Raw genomic sequence first — 21,921 nt, 5'->3', positions numbered from 1 at the left:
CGCAGCGCTCATACGTGCCCCCCCCTCTCCCGCCGTGTGCGCAGACGCGAAGCTTCCCCGGTACTGTGTGGGGTTGGAGGGGCATACGTAGTGAGCGCAGTTTATCTTTTCTTGGATATTTTTTCAGAGTGTGCCTGGGGTCCATGGGAGGATTTCAGCGGGGGGGGGATTCCATGGAGCTGCTGCCGCTCCGTGACCCCTCCCAGGCCCCCTCAGACCGCAGCGGCCTCCCCGAGGGCTGTCGCCGGCGGCGTTTTCCGAGGCTCCGGGTCGAAGGCAAAGCGCGGGGCAGCGGGAGCGCTCGCCGAGGAGGGAGGAAATGGCGTGGCCCCCAGCGGAAGAAGAAACCTCCCTTGGCTTTGTGAATAATTGTTTGTCTTTATTGCCGCGACTTTCGCCTGCCTTGCCCCCCTCAGCGGCGTTTCACACAGGGAAGCGGTTGTTATAAATTTTATAACTTCATTCCGTCCCTTTGTTAGGCCAAAATCCCCCCTAGGCCCTCGCTGCACGGACTACAACTCCCATCAGCCCCCGCGCACCCGCCCAGCTCGGGGCGGTGCTGAGCTCGCGGGGCACGCTGGGAGTCGGAGTCTCGAGGGACGTGTGGCGAGCTCTGCCATCTGATTGGCTGGAAAAGGAGCAGGGCGGGTGCAAAGCGGGGCGCCGCAGTTTGGCCAATGGCGGCGCAATATGTGTGAGTGACGAGGCGCTCGGCCAATGGAAAAGAGGAGGGCGGGCGGGCGGGCTGAAGGCGCGCGCGTTGGAAGGCGCGGGAGCGTTGGCGGAGGAGATGTCGCTGAGGTGAAGGGTGCAGGGTCGGGGCTGTGGGCTCGGGGTTGGGGCTCAGGTGCGTGTGGAGGGCTTGGAGTGAGGGGTTGGTGCCGTGTCGAGTCGCGGGGCTTGTGTCAGGGGGAACGAGGGGTGCGGGTGTTGCGGTCTGGGACGGTTCTGAGGCGCCTGTGTGGGCTGAGCGGGGGAGGGCGAGTCGCTTGGCCTGGGGTGATGTGGGGCGAGGGCTGTAGGGCCCCGGGCTGGGGGTTTGGTGCGGTGCTGAGGCCCACAAGACCCCACGTACCGGTGCGGGTGGGCTGGGGGGCAGCGTGGGGCCAGGGTGAGGTGGGGGCTTCTGGGGGGTGTGGGGTGCTTTGGTTAGGGCCTGGGGGAGGTGTAGGGGCTGGTGGCTCGGTAGGGTGCAGAGTGGCTGTGGGGTGCTGGGGTGAAGGTCTGACACAATACTGAGGTGAGGGGTTGGCTGGGAACTGGACTGTGAACATTTTGGGAAGGGGTGTGGGTGAGAACTGCAATGTAGGGAACCGTCTGTGGGATCCTCAGGTTAATAGTGCAGATTAGAAGGGTCACTAGCCCCATGCACACACCTGCCAACAGTGTGTCCTTTGTCTTACCTCCTCCCTTTCACCTGCACCTGATATATCTTATTTCTCAGTACCTGCAGGCTTGTTACTGTTGCCTTGTGCTTCTAAGGCATTGCCTGCCCTCTCCTGAAGTTCCCCTCTGCCAGCACTGCTCTGCGCTGAGGTTGAACAGCTCCTGCTGCAGTTACGCAGCTCCTGGCTCGATCCTCTGCCACCACTTGTGTCCTTTGGTGGTCCTGGGCTTGTCGACAGCTTGTCATGTCTGGACTGTCATCAGTCACTGCTTCCCCAAAATCAGCAGCGCGTGAACGCGAGCGGGTTAGGAGGATCTTCCCCCTGCTGGCAGATTATTGAATAAATTATTATTTCTAGCAGTTTATGAATATTTATTATTAGTTTTCTTGGATACGGGGTATTTGTTTATTCTGGGGCTTCAGTGGTGAAGCGCCACCTAGCAGAAAAGTGAATATTGTACAGTAACTACCTCAAACTGGAAGAGGTGGAAAAAACAGCTTTGAGTGTTAAACTGGTTTAAATGGCTACTGGGTTAACGAAGGCTAAAAAAGCGTGGGTTTTGGTATTTGGCAAGATGGGAGCTGGAAGAGAAACTAAAAGTCTGCTGGGTAAGGAGCTGCCTCGGCGGGAAGGTAAACGCCAACGTGAAATCCTCACGGGAATGAACTGGCCATGGGTATAGACCAGGAGAAAGCAGGTTTCTAGGAACCATGTCAGTGAGGTCTGGAACGAGCTTTGTGAGAGGTGGAAAGTAGAACTCATTTCTGAATTATCCAACTCCATTTAGAAAAGGGACTTTAGGGTGTATTTGTCTGTGATGACAGAATTGAACTTGGCCTACAGGCTTGGGGAGGGGTGGCTGGAGCTGTCTGGAAGAGAAGGATCTGGGGGTTCTCATTGACAAGCAGCTGAACAGGAGCCAGCAGTGTGCCCAGGTGGCCAAGAAAGCCAACGGCATCCTGGCTTGTGTTAGAAATAGTGTGACCAGCAGAAGCAGGGAGGTGATAGTCCCCCTGTGCTCTGCACTGGTGAGGCCACACCTGGAGTGTTGTGTCCAGTTTTGGGCACCTCAATCCGAGAGAGATCTCGAGGGGCTGGAGCGAGTGCAGAGGAGGGCAACGAAGCTGGGGAAGGGCCTGGAGAATAAATCCTGTGAGGAGCGATGGAAGGAGCTGGGACTGTTCAGTGTGAGGAGGAGAAGGTGAGGGGAGACCTCATCACTCTCTACAGCTCCCTGAAAGGACATTGTAGAGAGGTTGGTGCTGGTCTCTTCTCCCAGGGAATTAGTGACAGAACAAGAGGGAACGGCTTTAAACTGCAACAGGGGAGGTTCAGACTGGACATGAGGAGAAAAATTTTCCCAGCAAGAGTGGTCAGAGAGTGGAATAGGCTGCCCAGGGAGGGGGTGGAGTCCCCATCCCTGGGTGTGTTTAAGGGTCGTTTGGATGAGCTGTTGGGGGATGTGGTGTAGGGGAGAACTTTGTAGAGTCGGGCTGAGGGTTGGACTCGATGATCCCAAGGGGCTTTTCCAACCTGAATGATTCTGTGTGCACTTGTTTTACAATTTGTGCTCAACTGAAACACAGCCCTGTGTTGTTCAGTCTGTCATGCCTGAACTGCTGCCGTTCATTGTTTGCTTCCCAGTCCCCCACCTCCTCTTTCTTCTTTACTAAGTGTTTTTTTTGTTTAGCTTTGTTTTTTTACTGGAAATCTATTTCAAGCTATTAAAAATGTGTTCTTGCAGGCGCTCTGGTGAAGACATGGCAGCTGTTACCCCACAGAAAAGGAACAGCAGTTCTACTGATACCAGTGGGTATGTTAACTTTTCATAGATTTCTTTTTTCCTAATAAATCAAATTAATTGCTGCACGCAGAATAAAATAGGTGTTTAAAATCCTTGACTTTTTAACCTGGAGTGGAAAAACGTTAAGGTGACTCTGAAATGCAGTGGCATCACCCTATGTTTGTTATTCAGTGACTTATTTTATACTGGACTGAGCATCTTGAGAGATTTCATCTAATGTGTAGGGAAACCAAAGCTAAAAATGATCTTCAGGCTATAGCATAGCACAGATTTAGAAGTGAACAAAGTTGTTACACTGAGCTGATACTTTGCAGGCCCACATTAGTAGTTTGCGTTAGGGATTTTTTCTCTTTTATTAAAGTATCTTGTTTTGACAGTCACGTGTCAAGTGCATATCCCTGTCCACAACATTCACACGCAGACCTAGCCCTGAGTAGATCATGAAACCAGCAGAAACCTAAAAACTGATTGTTTAGAAACTTAGGAAATAAACCCCCTGATGTTTGCATTTCTTTGTGGTAAAGCCTCAGTCTTTCCCGCTTGGAAAGACTTTGATATACAGCACAGAAATACTGAAGTCTGCACAAATTATCTGAATATTCTAGTGGTAGTAGAAAAACAGTTCCTTTGTTATGTATAGCTGAAAAATTTATGGGATTATTTGTTTTTCTCTAAGGAGCGGAGGAGAAGGCACAGGCATGAACAAAAAGCTGAGTTTTAATTCTGAAAGAACAGCTTGTTTCTCATTCTTTCATACCTCTACCAGTTGAACAGATTTTTCTCATGCTTGTCCTGTACTTCCCCCACAAAAATATGTCGGGGGGGGGGGGGGGGGGCAGAGACCAAGAGTGACGTTTGGTTTCTGAACTGGAAGGACAAACTCCTGAGACAGGGTGTAAATACTTGTGGAAGAAACACCTCACTATGTTATGCCCCGAATAGGTTACAACCAGGAAGGGCTGGATGTGCCTTTTACACAAATTTGTTACCTCCTTCAGGCAGTAGGTTCAGAAGCTGTTAGTGATTTACTGATGAGGTTTGAGACTCTGAAATACAGTGAGATTTCAGTGTCAAATATTCTGAGATTCCCCCCTCCAGCTTTATCAGTCTTACATACGGGGGTGGGGGATGCACAAGCTTTTTCAGGAGCACAAATCTGAGTTGATCTGAAACAAAACTTTTTTTTTTTTACTTCTTAATCATGAATAGGGCTGATCCTGTCAGCAGCATGACTGTTGTTCCCAGGTGCTTTAACAAGTTCAGACAGGAAAATAGATTTAAAAAAAATATATATATATGGAGAATGGCAAGACAGTCTTAAGCCTTTGATATTTTTATATTATATTTTGGTGTTTGATGTTTGTATTTGTTACGGGGCATATACCAGCACAGGCAAGTAGGCTGAGTGAAGATTGTTATTTTACGTAAAATAATAATTATTTTGATAATTATAAATATATATTATAATTATTAGTAACATTTTATTGTAATAATTGAAAAGCTTTCAGTAGTATATGTGATGTTTTCTCCCTGATTATTTTTACAGTTCATCGTTAGTCTTTGAGACAGGCAAGTAGGCTGAGTGAAAATTAAGTGTTATTTTAAGTAAAATAATAACTGAAAAGCTTTCAGCAGCGTATGTGATGTTTGCTCCCTGATTCTTTTTACAGTTTATCCTTAGCCTTTGAGCCTCCAGGGAAAAAAATGATGGGCTTTGCTAAAGGTCTGTCTCCACCCAAGAAATTGAGAAATAATTGGTTTGTTTCTCCATTGAAATGGTCATCTGGCTCCAGCGATGAGATGAAAGAAATTGAGGCTGTCCCGGTGAAGCCGGTGCTGTGGAGGGGGCTGGATGCTTCCCCCCTCCAGGCAGCCAGTGTTCCCACGGCCACGCAGAGGGAATTCTCAGGGAAATTATCCCCAAAGCCCACTTCCTCCTACAAACCCCTTGTGCCAGTGGTGTCTTTTTATAGCAAGGAAAAGCGATACCTTACTCCTCTTGAGAGGAAACAACTGAACGAGAAGTGCTCTTTGGGTGAGAGGAACAGGGATGAAAATCTCCCCGCTGTCAGCAGGACTGAGAAAACAAACAGGAATTTGAGCAGGAATACAAGCTTAAAGCTGACCAAGCATGCAACCAACCCCAAGCATGGCAAAACGGACCCCAAACCGCTTAAGAAGGTGAAGGGAGATGTACCACTGGGAAAATGCAGGGTGGAGAAGGAGAATGTGAGTTGTCTGATTAAAAAGAAGATAGATTCACCCTTCAGAGTCCTCAGCATGACAGTTAAACCAGCCCTGAAACTCCAGTCAGGAGCAGCGTTCTTCTCTGCCCGGAAGAAATCGCACTCTAAAAAACCAGTTGTAGATATGAAATCTCTCCCCAAATCTCTGCAAAATGATCAGCCCAGACCACTGACAACTACAGAGCCTAATTCAGCTGAGAAAAACAAAATTCTTGAGGCGGGTGGTGTATTGAGAGGTATTTCTGCACCTCGGAAGAAGGAGAATGGAAACAGGGAGGACTTTACAAGCTGGGTAAATCAAGAGAGAGATTCGGCCTGTGAAGGAAAACCATCTCCACAGAAAAGCAGCAGCACCTCTGGTCCGTTGGGTAATTCAGAGTCTGCAGCCGCAGGAGATGGCGACGCAGAAAATGTGGTAAGTCGAGGTGTCGTCAGGGCCCGTGGAGGCGTTCGGGTGACACACACAGAGCTGGCTGAGCAAGCAGGAAGGAACATGTGCTCCAGCTATTCTAACACAGGGCGTTTATTTAGATATCTTAGTGGATTTTGCCTAGGAAAACTTTCACGGATTTATTCCTGCCTTACAAAGGCATAAAACTGTGGTAAACTTTCAGGAAGTTTTTGTCAGCGTCTCTGTCGCCGTGCTCGGCTGCAGTGAAATATTCTGTTTACGATGGCTGAAAGGAAAGCTTTCTGCATGATGTTTTTCCAAAAGACAATCTGTATTTTATTTTTTTTCCAGTGTGATAAGGGACAAAACTGAAAAATAAGTTTTCCAGCGTTATTTTTTTCTCTTGTTTTAATAAATGTAACAAATGCCAAGCCTGACCTTGCTGGGTTTTGTGGGAGGTTGTGAGCCACATCCTGGCCGTTCTCCCTCAATAACTCCAAACGTTGCCTGCCCAAAGCTGGAGGAAGGAGCCACTTTGCAAGCATCCTGCTGCTGTGCTCCTGAAAGCCAGTTTCTTTTTTTCTCAGCCAGTGAAGTAATCAGGAAAAGCAAAATTTTTTTCTAGAGCATCTTTATTTACAGATTTCTCCTGGATCACGAGATGTTGCTTGCTGCTACAGCCCGTGCTGTTACTCAGGCGGCGCTAGCCAGCTTTGGGCTGGTCTGGCCTTATCTTTTTAGCCATTATTTTCTCAGCAGGAACTGCGTGTCCTCATTCTGCAGCTCCCTTCTCCGAGGAAGCGAAGCTAAGCCTTCATTTCTCAAGCTTTAACAAACCAACAAGGAGTTTCCTGAGCTGTGTTTGAGGAACCGTAACAGTTTTGTGTGTCATTGAAGCTGCCTCAGTGAATGCTGCTGGTGCTAGAAAAGTGTTGTTTTGTTTTGTTTTAAACATACATTTGATTCTTGTGCTGGACTAGTTAAAACTTTACAGTGAGTCTCGCTTATTGCCAACCAGTTAACAACTGCCAGACCTCGCTCTTAATTTTATGATTTGCTGGAGAATTGTTTAGCTTGGGATGTGGATTTTGCTTTCTAACCTGGCGTTTAGGTGCGAAAGCTGAGGGTGGCAGCGGCACGAGTGCAGCAGCAAAATACAAATCCAGAAATTTCGTTACACTTTAAAGTCATATTTTGCTATTGCATTCTGGCATCTAAAATACAGGAAAGTAGGAAAAGCCAGTGGAATACTACTGTAGTATTTTATACTGGGCATTGAAAGGAAGCAGTGACAAGACAGGAGGCTGTTTTTATAGGGCTAATGTGTGCTATATTCCTGTGGCACTTCAATAAAAGACAGTTTATTGCCTCCTTTGTTCACCTGCACTGTTTTAGTATCTCTCTCGAATTCCTGACTTGATTGTCAATATGTTTTTACAATGCAGCACTAATAAACCACAAATGTTAGCTTGTGCAGTCTAATCTTGCACGTGCAGTAAAAAAAAAATAATAATTTGAAAGCATTTGATTCTGCTGTGATGGCAGTTTTTTGTGGTGGCAAACTATTTCTCGGATGTTAACCAGAAGTGTAGAGTGTTTGAAAAGGGAACTCAGTGACTTTGTTACTGAACACAGACCAAGTTTGGCCTTGATCTGGTCTTGGATTCTGCTACAGGCAGTGACTGTCTAGGTGTTACTGTAAATTTTGTCTCAAAAGAACCCCCTAAGGCTTAGTTGGAAGTTTTAGAAGGCAGGCAGTCTGTGCTGCAGCGCTGGGTGCGCGGGGGATCATTCCGCCTAATGTGCATTCACTATAAACCAGAAGTTTACCTTTATATACCTTAAATATTCATACATTTTCCAAGAAGTCTGCACCGTTCTGCCTATCTATTACATTTACGTAGTGCTGGCATTGCAAAATCACGCTACGCATGAGTGGGGGTCTTGGGTGGTCGTTTGGGGAGTTGCCCCCTATTCCTTTTTCCCTTTTATGGTCACGAGTCTTTTGAGGACAATTTCTTCTCCTTGGATGTTTCCCAACTCTGTTGTCCGGCCAGGCTGTTCTTTCTCATCCGCCTTGTTTGAGCATTTCTGCCAGGATGTATCTATTCTCAAGCTTAGGATATTTTCTCTGTACATTTTAATCACTCAGGCCTTGTTAAATACAAAGTTAAACATTGTCTGGTAAAAGAATTTCTTAATTAGTGATCCATTATACCTAAAATATTGTTACAGGCCTCAACTTGCAGGCACCAACTGATCACAGGCATCACGGGGTTCCTGATGAGATGGGAAATAATACACAGTCACATACAAAAAGAGCAGAGTTCAAGACAAAAATCAGTTTGGCAAACTTTCATTTTTATAGAACCTCTGCGAGAGGCTTCCAAAAAGCTGTGAAGATGGTCAAAGAATGAAGCAGAGTCCCAGAAATGCTCAGGTGAAGAAATGCTGTAAATGTCTACAGTTAAGATTTATTTAAAAACAAAAGGGAAAAACAAAAAAAAACCACCAAACCCCCAAACAACAAGCCATGATAAAAGAAAGGCAGGGGCATACATAGGTGTTGAGAATCAAAATCCATAATTGTTGTCACCAACTTGTTCTTACAGTAGTCAGGGGCAGGTGGATGAGAAATGTCGATGGTGTGCCTCAAAGCTGTGAGTAACCTGCAGGAAATTAATTTTTCCTCAGTGCTGGGGTGCAACATTTTCAAATTCAGCAGTCAGGTGTAACTTTAATAACGGTGAGACAGGTAATCTGCTAAAACTGCATTTTGTTATTGGAAAATACAGCCGTTGGCAACACTTCATAATGTCAATTAGTTCTTGTTGGGACAGGCAGTTGAACTGTGTGGGATTCGAACTGGTGTCTGAGAAGTTAATCAGCTGGAGGGTTTTCTTTCTGCCCTAAAAAATTGTCTTAATTCATAGGATGTGGATGAAATCAGTTCCTCTGCAACCTGTGAGTCCGATGATTGCGTTATTCTCTCAAGCCAATCTCCGTGTAAGGTGGATAAGCGAGGTAAGTGGGATTATGACTTGTTATGACTTTTATTGCCGTAGGAAAACCAAGTGGAAAAGACTCTGGAAATAATTCTCCTGGGTTACCTGCTTTTCCCCAGCAGGATCAACCCTGCTGAATTCCCACGTTGGCCTATAATTTAGAGTTTAAATCAGCTGGACAGTGACGATGGAGATCCGCTGTCTCCCTGGTGACTCTGGTTTAGTGTTAAGCAGCACGTAACCTGGTTTTTATCCCGATGTCTAACCTGTCTTTCCTCTTTGCTTTACTCCATAGCCCATTTCCTGTGAGATTTGGGAAACTGCTGTACTTGATTCCTATTCTTAGATTTTCCCCCATTCTTTTCTCCCCGAATTGTTACCCTGTTTCTTTCACCTTTCCTTTTTAAATCTTGATTTTTTTTTTTTTTGACATCTGATTCTTTCATTTATTTTTCTCCAGGCTGAGCCATGTCCTTGCTGGTGTGCTACTTCCAAACAGAACTGCACCTGAGTCTTGCCAGCACTAATTAGCAGAAAGGGAGTAATTAATATATTCCACATGCAGTGAACGCATACGTTTCCACAGGAAACTCTGTGAGATGCCTTTGGTTTGAGGTGGACAGTAACCCAAGTGTTTTACACACAGCTGCTGCCCATAGGGTTGATCCCTATCTCTTATTTTTCACCAGCTTGTGGTTCCCCTTATCCTTATTTCAATCTTACTTGTTTCTGTTTTCAAGGCAAGAATGCTTATTAAATTAAACTCTTAAATGCCCCTATGTGCTAGCTATTATCTACAAAGTTATCAGCATCATGGTCACTGAGGAAACTCCACTCTACTTTCTGTTTCAGCAGTGAATCGTTAACAGTAATTATTTAAATATGATTATTTTTTTTCCCCTGGTCAACTTTGCCCCTTTTCTTATGGTTGGTTCACACAGACCATATTTCCCTGCTAACACAAGGGAATTTTCAGAAGTTCTATATTGATTTTAAGATATTTATTATTTTTCCTCTTGGGAATAACAAATTATAATAAAAAGAAAATAAGCTGCTGTTTAAATATTATTTTATTAAGGCAAAATAATGTGTTGGCCTCTACCTGCTGTCTCATCTTCCAAGTATGCACTAACATGTGCCAGTATGTTTGCAGAAGTTGAGGTCATGTTATTTTATCCTCATTTCCTGGTTTCTCCATTTTTCCCTTTTAAAAATAGGCAGCATTTGGTGTTCTAGCCTCAGCAGCCCTGGGTTAATTCAGTCCTTGCTAGTCTGAAAAGGTCTAATTTATCTGAGTGTTCCCTCAGCAGCGTTCCCCAGCTGTGGAAGTCCAGCTCTCCTTTGTCTTGAGTGCACTAACGATCTCATCACAACTAATTCTTTTATCGGAGGACTGAGATAAAGAGGCACTAAATGTTTTGTCATCGGGTTTTAGTGTTTCCTCTTTTTGTAGCAGAAACTTCTGGGTTTTCCCCTTGCTGTTTGTCACAGGCTGCTCCCCTGGTACTGTGGCCTTCCCAGGCAGAGCTCATCTTGCAGTCTGGCCTTTCTGCTTTCAGTCCTCCGTGTTGCAGCTCTGCTCTCCCCTGGTTTCCACCCCCTTTGTGATTCCTTGAGTTTCCAGTGAAAGGAAAAAGTCACGATTTAGCCGTGTTTGTCTCTTACTCCACTTCTTTGGCACATCTGGTCTTAATCTGTTTCTTGAAGAAATTGCCAGCACTCCTGAGCTTTTTTTTTCCCCCCTCTCCCTTTAGTCTTGCTTCACATGGGAACTTATTTATCTGCTTTTGGAACATGGTGAGGTCTGTTTAATCGCAGGTCACCCTTGCCCTGCCTCTTCTTGTCCTCAGGAGCGGCACACTCGGTGCTGCCAGCCACTTCTCTTTCTGTCAGCTCCAGCTCCGTATCAAAGATTCCTCTTACTGTGTTTTCCACCTGTTTATAAAGCTGTTGCCATCACATTCCCAAAGATTGCCTGACGTTATTTGCCTGCTGGGGCCTTTCCCAAGAAGTGCCTTGGCCCTGTAAGATCCCACATTTCTAGGAAGCCGTAGGCTTTTTTACTGTTTATTAGTGCCTTCATCATGACTCCTCACAATCTTTTCCACTACTGATATTAACAAGAGACTTTTATATTGTCTCCTGCTTCCTAGAAACTGGTTCATCAGCATGCTGTGTTTTTTTGCAGGCTGTTGGGGCAGTTTTTCTGCTTACATACTTTTACTATGTTTCTTTAATTCCTGGCAAGTCTCTATTTGTCAATGAAGTCAAAATACAAGAGCAGAAAGCAGCCTGGTACCTAAACTTTTTACACTTGAGGGAAAACATATTCCCAGCTAATAATTTGCTTGGCTTTACCTACCAAAGTCTTTGCTAAATTATCCTACACCTTGCAGGTTGTGTGCTGTAACAGTGCTGAGCCCGTCGCTTTCCAGCTTGTGGAGGATGAAGCAGCTATATGTTCAGGCTGCTGCAGGCAAAATATTAGAAAATGGAGAAATCTGTGCTTGATTAACACAATTAATAGCCAAGGAAACATGAAACTACTGCAGCAGAAATTTCTGCTTCATCATTCCAGAGGGGACAGTACCAAATAGCCCAACCAATGTCGATTAAGTGGATTGAAGATAATTGTGGCTGGATACCACTCATGGACATAATTTTTATATCCTGCAGCATCAACAACTTCCCAGTACTCCTAAAAGCTCTTGTCTATACAGTTCAATTTCACTGTTGTGTATCATTTTGAAGTCTTATCGGTGTTTGAATTTATGTTTCCCTGTATTGACGTGTTCTGTGACTAAAAAGGATTCTAAACCACAGTAATTTCACTCCTCTTTTCCAGCAACTCCTTCAAATGCTGTTGTCTACCCCATATTCAGTGCACCCCCTGCCAGCAAGAAGAGGTAGGCTGATTTTTGTTAAGTCTCTCCAAGAATGAGCAGAAGTCTCATATGTGCAGAATCATCATTTTTTTAAAAAAAAAAGTTACACTAATTTTAAAAACAATAGCTTGGCTTTCTCCTGATCTTTGTAAGGTTTGGGAGTCTGGGATTTTTATTGGGTTGGCTGCTATTATTTCTTTTAAAGAAAAGATGAAAGTTGTGTTGGTTTAGGGGGATATTAGCCCATGAATAAGGAAATACACATTTGCTTACTGTCTGTAGTATATTTTACTTGTCAATTTGTACATATTGAGCTGATTATTTTTTTTAATTTAGAAGGAAATAATAGTTTTCTCTTAGCTGTTGCTAATGCTAAAATCATTAGAACGAGGGGGACTGTTTCAGGATATGTATTCATCACCAAGAATGGCACAGCCTTGGTGGTAGTTGGGCCCTGTAGAGGGGTTTTTATTTATTTATACTGCTTCTGTGTGTTCTGTATCTCCCTACCCGGAGTGTCCATAGCGAGCAGTAACTTTCAGTGGTTATGTACTGGCCGTTCATTAGCGACCTGCACCTCCCATCAGCCACAGCCTCTCGGCAGCACTAACTACGGATTTGAGTGGGTCAAAACAAATTGTCTTTACTCGGACAATTTGGCAAGTGCAGTGGCACGGTATGACATTGCCTTCTGGCAGTACAATGAATGGGGAGGGTTTGCTGTCCCTCTGGCCACAACAACCAACCCCCAGCAGCGCTACAGGCTTGGGGAGGAGTGGCTGGAGAGCTGCCAGTCAGAGAGGGACCTGGGGGTGTTGATTGCCAGCTGGCTGAACATGAGCCAGCAGTGTGACCAGGTGGCCAAGAAGGCCAATGGCATCCTGGCTTGTATCAGCACTAGTGTGGCCAGCAGGGACAGGGAAGGGATCTGACCCCTGGGCTCAGCACTGGTGAGGCCGCCCCCCAATGAGTGGGTTCAGTTTTGGGCCCCTCACTCCAAAAAGGCCATTGAATGACTCGAGCGTGTCCAGAGAAGGGCAACGGAGCTGGTGCAGGGTCTGGAGCACAGGTCTGATGGGGAGCGGCTGAGGGAACTGGGGGGGTTTAGTCTGGAGAAGAGGAGGCTGAGGGGAGACCTCATGGCCCTCTCCAACTGCCTGAAAGGAGGGTGCAGAGAGGGGGGATGAGTCTCTTGAGCCAAGGAACCAGCGCCAGGCCAAGAGGGAATGGCCTCAAGCTGCGCCAGGGCAGGGTCAGACTGGCTCTTAGGAAGTATTTCTTTGCAGAAGGGGTTGTTGGGCGTTGGAATGGGCTGCCCAGGGCAGGGGGGGAGTCCCCATCCCTGGAGGGGTTGAAGAGTCGGGTTGACCCAGCGCTGAGGGATCTGGTGGAGTTGGGAACGGTCAGTGTGAGGTTCATGGTTGCACTGGAGGAGCTTCAAGGGCTTTTCCAACCTACAGGATTCTGTGATTCACGAGTCTGATAAATGCTGCGGGTTCCTGTATATACACTTGGAGTCTGCACTGTAGACAGCAAACATGCATGTTCATGAGCTTACTTACACCTACATCACCCCCCAGCCCGGCAGCGATGCCTCTGGCGTGGGCATTCTTGCCGCGTTTGAAGCAATTCTGTGTTGCAAGCAACTTTTTGAGCTACATCAGCTACAGTGGGTGAAAATTTGCCTTTATGTTTAACCAGTTGAGCTGCGGGTCCCTCGTTGAGTAACACTGGAAAGGCTGACAGGGCAGGTCAGGAACTCTGCGCTGGCCAGTCTGTGGCTCTTGTGGGAACTGGCAGCTTCTCGACCTCCTTTACCCATCAAGACTACAGTATTAATTTTTAAACTGTTGAAATTAGTCCTTCTTGGGGATGGCGCTGGCTTGTAAAAAATTGTACGCAGCTACATTTCAGAAGGCTTGTTGTTGTAGAATACCCATATTCTTTAAATTTAGTGTCAAACTGATCTCCCTCTGCCATGAGGTTCATTGTTTTCCCACAGTAACTCTTCCTCCATGATGCTTCTGTACCAATTGCAGCGCTGTGGCAAATGCTGACCAATGTCCTCACTGTTAGCGCTCGGGGAAGTATCTGTGTGCTATACAGAAATCATCTGATCAGGTGTATTTTGGATTGCATTTCTTTTTTTAACCTGAGAAATTTCAGTGCAGCAGCACCAGGTAGCAGCATGCTCAGAAGTTTTGATCTAGGTGCCGAGGACGAGACAGAAGTTGGAATAAAAATGGGTGAAAAGGATTAACGGAAGCACTTGCTCCTCTTCTGCTTTCCCGTGCTCACCTGAGTGGGTATTTTGTCAGGCTGCTGGGCACTGGGTGATATTTAGTGTGATGGAAATGAAGCACAAGCACGTGAATTTTGCTTTTTAATTCTGTCAAAAACATGATACTGCTAAATTACTCACAGGCACTGAGACTCTTTACATAAGGTGTAACTGTACTGCCTGGGGTCTGTGCTTCTGATTAGCTTGTTTCTCCAATTAATTTGCTGCCGTACTTGTAGACCTCTAGTGGAAAAAAGACGTTGTTTTCCCATGCAAGAACCAGAGCTACTAATCCCTCTCCCATATTGAATCAACTTCTTGATGCATTTTGTTAACAATAAAAGCATTCTGAGCCGAGTTTATTGTGAACATAAAAAAAAACCCACTTAAAGTTGCTCCTAAAAGAGCCAAAATAAACCTTCCAAGACTTGTGCTACTGTAGTCCTCTGCCACAGAAGTGTTGAAAGAGAGATCCGATTGCAATATTTGCTTTGCTTCCTCATGTGGCTTTTCAAATACCTTCCGTGGTGCAAGTGGAACCCTGGAATATGTGGAAATCCTGGTGGTTGTGATTAACTGAAAATCAGTCTTGGATTTGCAGTTGTCTCTTGGGAAGCTGATGAGCACAAGCTTTTCCTCCATGAAGTCTCTGCTTTGGAAATTCTCCTTAGTATCCAAATCTATAAAATTGTTTGGTGTATCTCTAAATTAGTTCCATATTAAGAATCAGTGCACCGGAATTTCCCACTTTGAGATTGCTTAAGAAATGCCACCTTGCATACAGAAGTCTAAAAGGTAGGTTAGAAAAACTCTGCGATTATTAACACCACTAACGAGGTGCTTCTCTGTAGCTGAAGCCCACGTTGTAAACTTAAAAATTCATGTAGAGCCTCCATGTCTGCATCTGAGGAGGAAAAATTCCTCTTGGCCTTGCTCCAGTCTGCTCCCCTCTTCGGGAAGCTGTCCCTGCTAGCTGGCAGAGCAGAGTTTAGCCCCAGCACCAAGGGTTTTTTCTGGAATGCTGCTGATGCCCTGGTGTAAAGGCGGTGTTGGCATGAGGGGCTGGGAGTTGTGGCTGAGGGGGGACCCCAGGAGTAGACAGAGTGTGGGTTTGAGACCAAGCGACCGCAGGTTTTGGCCAAAACCTTGTCACAAGTTCTTGTACACTGTGATCAAAACCGAGATGAAACGCTTTGTAGGTTATTGGAGTTTGATTTTTTTTTTTTTTTTCGCTTTCTTCCTTTTTTTTCCACTTGAGGGGAGAGCGGTGCTGGTGTGGTGGGCGCTTTATAGTCAGCTTCCTCCCAGAACAGGAACGTTTGAAGCTTTGTAAGGTGATTTTGGCTGTTGGTACTTCCCCTGCTGAGTCTGCCCTTCGATCCGCTTGGGACTTCACGAACCCACAGTTCTCAACCCGTCCAAGGGCAGACGTGTTCTAGGGGTGTGATCGTAGCTGTAATTTTATACACAAACCAAACAAGTTAGGAGTTGGCCGTGGGACTGTTTAGGTCAGGCTTTGGGCTTTTTGGATCCCAGTTAGACTCAGGTGCAAGGTTGCCAGCACTCTGAGCCTGTGTGGAAGCATTTTGGATGCCTGGTCACACACAAGCAGCGGTTTGAGGATGGAGCTGCTGGACTTTGGAGGTTGCAGAGAGGTGGGGATGAGTCTCTTGACTCAAGGAACAAGTGCCAGGACAAGAGGGAATGGCCTCAAGCTGCACCAGGGCAGGGTCAGACTGGCCCTTAGGAAGTATTTCTTTGCAGAAGGGGTTGTTGGGCGTTGGAATGGGCTGCCCAGGGCAGGGGGGGAGTCCCCATCCCTGGAGGGGTTGAAGAGTCGGGTTGACCCAGTGCTGAGGGATCTGGTGGAGTTGGGAACGGTCAGTGTGAGGTTCATGGTTGGACTGGAGGAGCTTCAAGGGCTTTTCCAACCGAGATGACTCTGGGATTCTGTGATTTGAGCACCTGTTTTTTCACCTGCAGCTTCTGCACTTCACAGACCTGGCCTTCTGCTTCCCAGTTTGTCGTGTATCCCTTTGACTGTTCAAGGAGCTGCTGAATTTCCAATATCCTGGAAGCAGGATGGCTGTGGCGGTGGGAGAGGTGCTTGGTCAAGAGTTATTTAACTTCTGACGCAATTGTGGCTCTTCCTAGAGCCCCTCTCCTTCCCCCAGAGGAGCTGTCACCACAGCTGCCAAGAAGCTTTGCTGTACCTGGCTTAGTTTGGGGTGTTCTGTAACAAGAGTCACCACCCTGCCCTGGCACCCGACATGGAATATTAACTTTTGTCTGCAGCGACTGATTTTTATCTCTCTGAACTGATTTTTTTTCAGGCCTCAGGCTATGCTGGATGAAGTGACTTCTCCGTTTGGGTCCAGCCCACCTGCAAAAACATCTCACACCTCGCAGAAAAGCAAGAAGGCGAAAGAGCTCTGCAAGTGCTCCATGGATCAGATGATTATTGTAAGGGTTTCTCTGGGGTGTGCTGGGTCCTCGGGGTGGCGAGGAAACAAGATATAGGTCTTGAGGCTAACTGATAAGTAGATTTTTTTTTTTCACGTGTAAACCTCAAACCAACCACACTGTGCTGACTGGAACAGGGCAGTGATTAACATATTTAGTGCTAGATGAGGACAGGGTAGTAGCTGCGAAATACATTGTTATGGTTTCCCTGGGACTAACGCTTCGTTATGGTTTAAAATTCAAAGGAGATTTATGGAACATAATCTTAAAAAAAAAAAAAAAAAAAAAAAATCCCAAAGGGAAACTCAGCCAAGCCTGTATGGATGCTATAGGAGTGATTTTGGCTGGATAATTTCCCTTTTCCATGGCTTCCTGGCCCGCTGCGTGAGCAGAGTCGATGCAGCCCTGCAACAGCAAACATCAACCAGGGCAGCCCGGGAGCAGGAATGTGCCCCCGAGAGCGGAGCCTCAGCGAGCTGGTGCCTCTTTGGTAGCTCCACATCTGCCTTCCTGCTCTTACCCTTCAGCGTGGAGTTTTATATTTTGGAGCAGGAGGTGGCCAAACGGTGTTAGTGCGGCTCACGTGTCATGTAACCATCACACATATGGGTTTCCAGAAAATACGCCCTCAGCGATGAGTAATTTTTCAGTAAACCATTTGTTCTCACTTGGTGACATGCAGATGTTTTCAAGCCTGTTTCCTGAGGGAACAGGGCTTATGTGATCATTCTTGCCTGCTGATCTGCCCTTTCTAGCACCTTTTTTGAGTCGTCAGGATGATTTCTGTCAAATTTGAGACCTCACAGACACAGATTTTGGAGTGTTTTGAAAACTGGTCCCTGTGGAAGGGAGAAAGCCAGAGGAGTGCCTGTGCTGAGAGGAAAGCAGCCGCCTGTACTCAGCAGTTGTCGGCCCCTGAACACGAGCACGCCACGCCTCGGCTGCATGGGGGGCTGCTGGTCCCCCCAGGGACAGGCCGTGGGTGCTGTGACACAGTGGGGAAGCCCAAAGTGGGACGTGGGGAGGGGAAAACACCAGCTCAAGGAAATAAGAGGAGTCCTTAAACCAGGCTTTGCTTCTCGCTGCTGAGAGAGCAGTCTGCTCTTTGCTTGCACAACTGGTGTTCAGTTCCTTCTCTTCCCCTCCCTGCCCACTGACAGAGATAAAAATTTGAGATAACTGATGAAAAGACTGTACATAATTTTCCTTTTTAATTATTTTTTTGCTTTGTGGTGCTCTTTTACATGGTTTCCTCAGTGAGGATGTTGCTGAACTATCTCAAGACTTGTTCCAAACAATGCATTGATGATATTCCTTGAATAATTTAATGCTAAAGAGTTCTGAATATAGAATCAGAATCCTGTAGGTTGGAAAAGCCCTTGAAGCTCCTCCAGTCCAATCATGAACCTCACCCTGACCGTTCCCAACTCCACCAGATCCCTCAGCGCTGGGTCAACCCGACTCTTCAACCCCTCCAGGGATGGGGACTCCCCCCCTGCCCTGGGCAGCCCATTCCAACGCCCAACAACCCCTTCTGCAAAGAAATCCTTCCTAAGAGCCAGTCTGACCCTGCCCTGGCGCAGCTTGAGGCCATTCCCTCTTGGCCTGGCGCTGGTTCCTTGGCTCAAGAGACTCATCCCCCCTCTCTGCACCCTCCTTTCAGGGAGTTGGAGAGGGCCATGAGGTCTCCCCTCAGCCTCCTCTTCTCCACACTAAACCCCCCCAGTTCCCTCAGCCGCTCCCCATCAGACCTGTGCTCCAGACCCTGCACCAGCTCCGTTGCCCTTCTCTGGACACGCTCGAGTCATTCAATGGCCTTTTTGGAGTGAGGGGCCCAAAACTGAACCCACTCATCAAGGTGTGGCAAGTATTCTGCAAATAAGCAAAAGCTTGTTCTCCTCTTCACAAATTCAAATTAAAAATACTTGAATCTTTGATGATTGCTACTAGAACCAATTCTCAACCTCATTGCTTAAACCAAGCGTCTTTTGGAACCACTTCAGAGCACTTAGCTGGCTCTGTTTCTCCCTAGGACGCTGGTCAGAAGCATTTTGGTGCCGTGGTTTGCAAGTCGTGCGGCATGATCTACACGGCAGCTAGCCCAGAGGACGAAGCCCAGCACATCCAGCACCACGAGAGGTTCCTTGAGGCACTCAGATACGTGGTGAGGCGACAGCTCGGCTGAAGGGGTTGAGGGGGATGCGGTGTGTGAAGGTACAGGGCCGAGACAGCTGCAGGCAAACGTTTTGTCATCCAGAGGGGAGGTTAAAGTGTCACTTAGGTGGTTCCAGCAAACTGCCTTAGTCGGTTTGATGAATGTGACTTGATTCCTGAAAGCTGAAGTGGTTCAGATTACAGCTTCACCCGCCAGAATCTCCGCTGAATCACTTCCCCTCCCCTGCTAGGCCACTAACTTGTTTGTTTGGGTTTTTTTTCCCCCCCTCTGGCAGGGCTGGAAGAAAGAACGGATTGTGGCAGAGTTCTGGGATGGGAAAATCGTATTGATTCTTCCAGACGACCCAAAATATGCTGTCAAGAAGGTACAAGTTTGTTTATTTTGGGGTTTATATTGTAGATTCACTTTCTGCTGGCTCAGCTCCCAGAACTACCTCAGCGTGTGGTCATACAGCACTCGCTGATGTGTGGGGTGGGCAGGAGAACTGAGGGGGGTTGTGGCAGCAATCCGGGTCGCTGTGGACACCCCCCCCGACACATCCTAACCCTGCTCCCTGCGCTGAAGCTCTGGTCCTTACCACGACCACCATAAACCGATCCTTTCCCTCCCAAGGACTGGGGCGAGAGGCAGGTGCTCTCTGCGAGAGGCGCAGAGGGATGGAGACACGAGTGAGAGCCTGTTCTTTACACAGTTAGAGCCAGATTGTGTGTAAGCACGGGCTTATTTGGGGGTACAAGTCCCCTTTCTGACAGGTTTCACACCAGAGTCAAAAAACGTGTTAGTACCTAACGTGCCTCTCTCTGGATTTGTTTTCTTAGGCAGAAGATGTCCGAGAAATTGTAGATAATGAACTGGGATTTAAGCAAGTTTCTCTGAGCTGCCCAGCCAAGACTAAAATATACTTGTTTGTGTCCAACGAGAAGATGATTGTTGGGTGCTTAGTGGCTGAATCAATCAAGCAGGTACATGTAATTAATTGTGTGGGGAGGGGGTGAAATTGCTGGCTCATAACTGGGGCTGTTTGCGTAAGCTCGTGTATCGGAAATCCCAGGTAGCCCAGGAGGGGGGAAAATAAAACTTAAGGAAATAAAAACCAAGTAAAAAACACAACAAAAAGAAGAAATTAAAGAAAAGCTTGTGCTTTTGTCAGGGTGAGGTGCTGCTGGCAGGAGTTGGCTGAGTTTATGCAGCTGATACGCAGCCAGCTCCTGTCTGACCCCAGTTCGGGTGCTGGTTTATGTGCTGGCCTGGAAGAGCAAATCTGGGAGCACGGGAAGGTCCGTGGCTCCGCGTCCCGTCGAGAAGGAGCAGTTCGATGTCTCTGCTCGTCCCCGCAGGCTTTCCGGGTGCTGTCTGAGCCGGGAGCCGTGCCGGGCGCTGCCCAGGACCTTCTCCAGCACCACCGGGCCTGGTGCTGCTCCACGGAGCCCGAACCCGCCGTCTGCGGCGTCAGCAGGATCTGGGTGCTCGGCCCGCGGCGCGGGAAGGGCATCGCCCGTCGCTTGGTGGACGTAGTCAGGTAGGGAGAGGCGGGAGGGCAGCGGGGAGCTGGCGGGGGAGCACAAATCCTTCTGGGGAAGGGAAAACACCGACTGCAGCAAAAAGTCTTGAGAAGGAACTTACAGAAAGGGATAAATTTGTATCGTTGAGCAAGTCTGAAATCCCCGCTTGGCGGTGGAAGGCTATCAAGTGGACAGATATTCCATGTATACCTAAGTAATATTTATATTTAAAATCTGACACAAGTGTGAGCCAAGCGAAGTGCTGGGTATAGCTGGAACACGGCACTACACAGACTGGATTTTCCAAGAAAAACTGTGCTTCTTGGGGGGAAAAATGTATTTTTTTTTTTTATTAACTGGACAAGTTGATGGGCCCAAACACTTCTGAGTTTTTTCCAGGCAGGAATTTCTGTGCTTTTCAAGCTTGGACCAGACTGAAAGACTTAAAAACTTCCCTTCATCTATTGCCGTGGGCTGCCTTGAGGGGGAGCTTGGTAGCCCGCGAGCCTGTCCTAGCACCAGTCCTGTGGCATATCCGCTCGCTAGGTATTAAATACAGAAATATAAAGTGTATGAGTACCTATGTGTGTATTTTTATATATTTAATCATACATGATTGTATCTGGAGCTCAATATTCTGAGAATTCATCAGCTACGTTTGGTTTGTGGTGAGCATTTGCTGTGCCACCTTCCAAACCCGCTGGCCCTGGGTGACCCGTGGGTGCCCACCAGAGTCCTGGCACTGCCGTGGTGGATTTCACTGGGGAATTGCTCCACACTATTTAACCAAAACCTCTGGTTTTCGTGTAAAACTGCAGTCAGGGGTTTTGCTACCTGTATTTTGTCTCAACATTATCCTTTTTGTGAATTTTAAAATGGTTCCTGGTTACACCAGAATCCAAGAGGGCAAACTGGTGTCTCGCAACCATCTTCTCTGGTTTGAAAGCAAAGTGACAGAGGAAATAATGGCTCCGGGCAGGGAGGGGGGAACACCCCTGGGGTGTGTTTTAGGAGCTGGATCTCTTGGCAGCACCCCCATAGCTCCACTCTCTCTTTCAGGAGCACCTTCATCTACGGCTGCTACCTCAGCACCAACGAAATCGCCTTCTCCGACCCAACGCCCCACGGCAAGTTGTTTGCGACGAAATACTGCCAGACCCCCAACTTCCTTGTTTACAATTTCATTTCTAACAACTGATTTGATTCGATTAGGACAAGTTGAGGTTCGTTGAAAGCGTCAAGAGATAATTTGTGTGTTCAAAATAATGCTGTTTTCCTGCTGAGCGCTAGTTCTTCCTCCCCCGAGCGAGCTGGGGGAGCGCCTGTCACTTTGTGTACAGTTATGTTCTATTTTAGCATATGCTGTGGAACCCTGCTTGGATTTCAGGTAGGTTTGTTTCTTCTGAAACTAAATTTTATTGCAAGTAACTTAATTTTGTTGAAAGGTTGAATTAATATAAAAATGGCTGTTTTCTCCCCGATCTGTGATCGCGTAGTTCCGAGCTCTCTGCAGAGTGCGTGCTGCGAGAGGCAGGGTGGCAGCCTTCATATGAGCAGTTGCTAAATTTATGCACAGAGGAGTAAGAGATGGCTTAAAACAACTGACTCGTGGCAGGGTTTCCCACAGTGTGTCAGACCTGGTGTGCTGCAGGGGAAGCTGTCATGGGGGGGGCTGCCCGCTCGATAATAAAATGTGTGAAATGCTGCTGTTGGAGGTTGTTTCTGTGCACGGGAGAGATGTGGGAACGCTCCCAGTTCTCTCCTCATTTGAGGAGTTAGA

General features: G+C 47.0%; 1 protein-coding gene across 4 annotated transcripts; it reads left to right on the top strand.

The window, feature by feature from the left end:
* Nucleotides 1–35: 35 nt before the first annotated feature.
* ESCO2 (establishment of sister chromatid cohesion N-acetyltransferase 2) lies at nt 36–21,846 on the top strand. Of its 4 annotated transcripts, none has more exons than XM_074820372.1 (11): nt 36–361; nt 3,133–3,201; nt 4,863–5,853; nt 8,763–8,853; nt 11,680–11,740; nt 16,334–16,463; nt 18,496–18,627; nt 18,914–19,003; nt 19,458–19,601; nt 19,977–20,158; nt 21,201–21,846. In XM_074820372.1, exons 1-11 carry the CDS (start codon nt 144–146, stop codon nt 21,337–21,339), a joined length of 2,247 nt encoding a protein of 748 aa, XP_074676473.1. In that variant the 5' UTR covers nt 36–143; the 3' UTR covers nt 21,340–21,846. The 4 variants fall into 4 exon arrangements, with proteins under 4 accessions (XP_074676473.1, XP_074676474.1, XP_074676476.1 ...); XM_074820373.1 differs by having other exon boundaries at nt 36–694; XM_074820375.1 differs by lacking the exon at nt 36–361 and adding an exon at nt 761–801.
* Nucleotides 21,847–21,921: the final 75 nt, after the last annotated feature.

The sequence above is a fragment of the Strix aluco genome, chromosome 3, assembly GCF_031877795.1.
Source record: "Strix aluco isolate bStrAlu1 chromosome 3, bStrAlu1.hap1, whole genome shotgun sequence".
In the NCBI taxonomy this organism is placed as follows: domain Eukaryota; kingdom Metazoa; phylum Chordata; class Aves; order Strigiformes; family Strigidae; genus Strix; species Strix aluco.
Note: the sequence above shows the minus strand (reverse complement) of the source record. Positions and strands in the feature narration are given on the sequence as shown.

Coding starts and splice junctions, on each gene's coding strand:
- ESCO2 (XM_074820372.1), top strand. CDS start 144: ATGGGAGGATTTCAGCGGGGGGGGGATTCCATGGAGCTGCTGCCGCTC. Junction 362..3,132: donor AAGAAACCTCCCTTGGCTTT/GTGAATAATTGT, acceptor GTGTTCTTGCAG/GCGCTCTGGTGAAGACATGG. Junction 16,464..18,495: donor CCATGGATCAGATGATTATT/GTAAGGGTTTCT, acceptor GTTTCTCCCTAG/GACGCTGGTCAGAAGCATTT.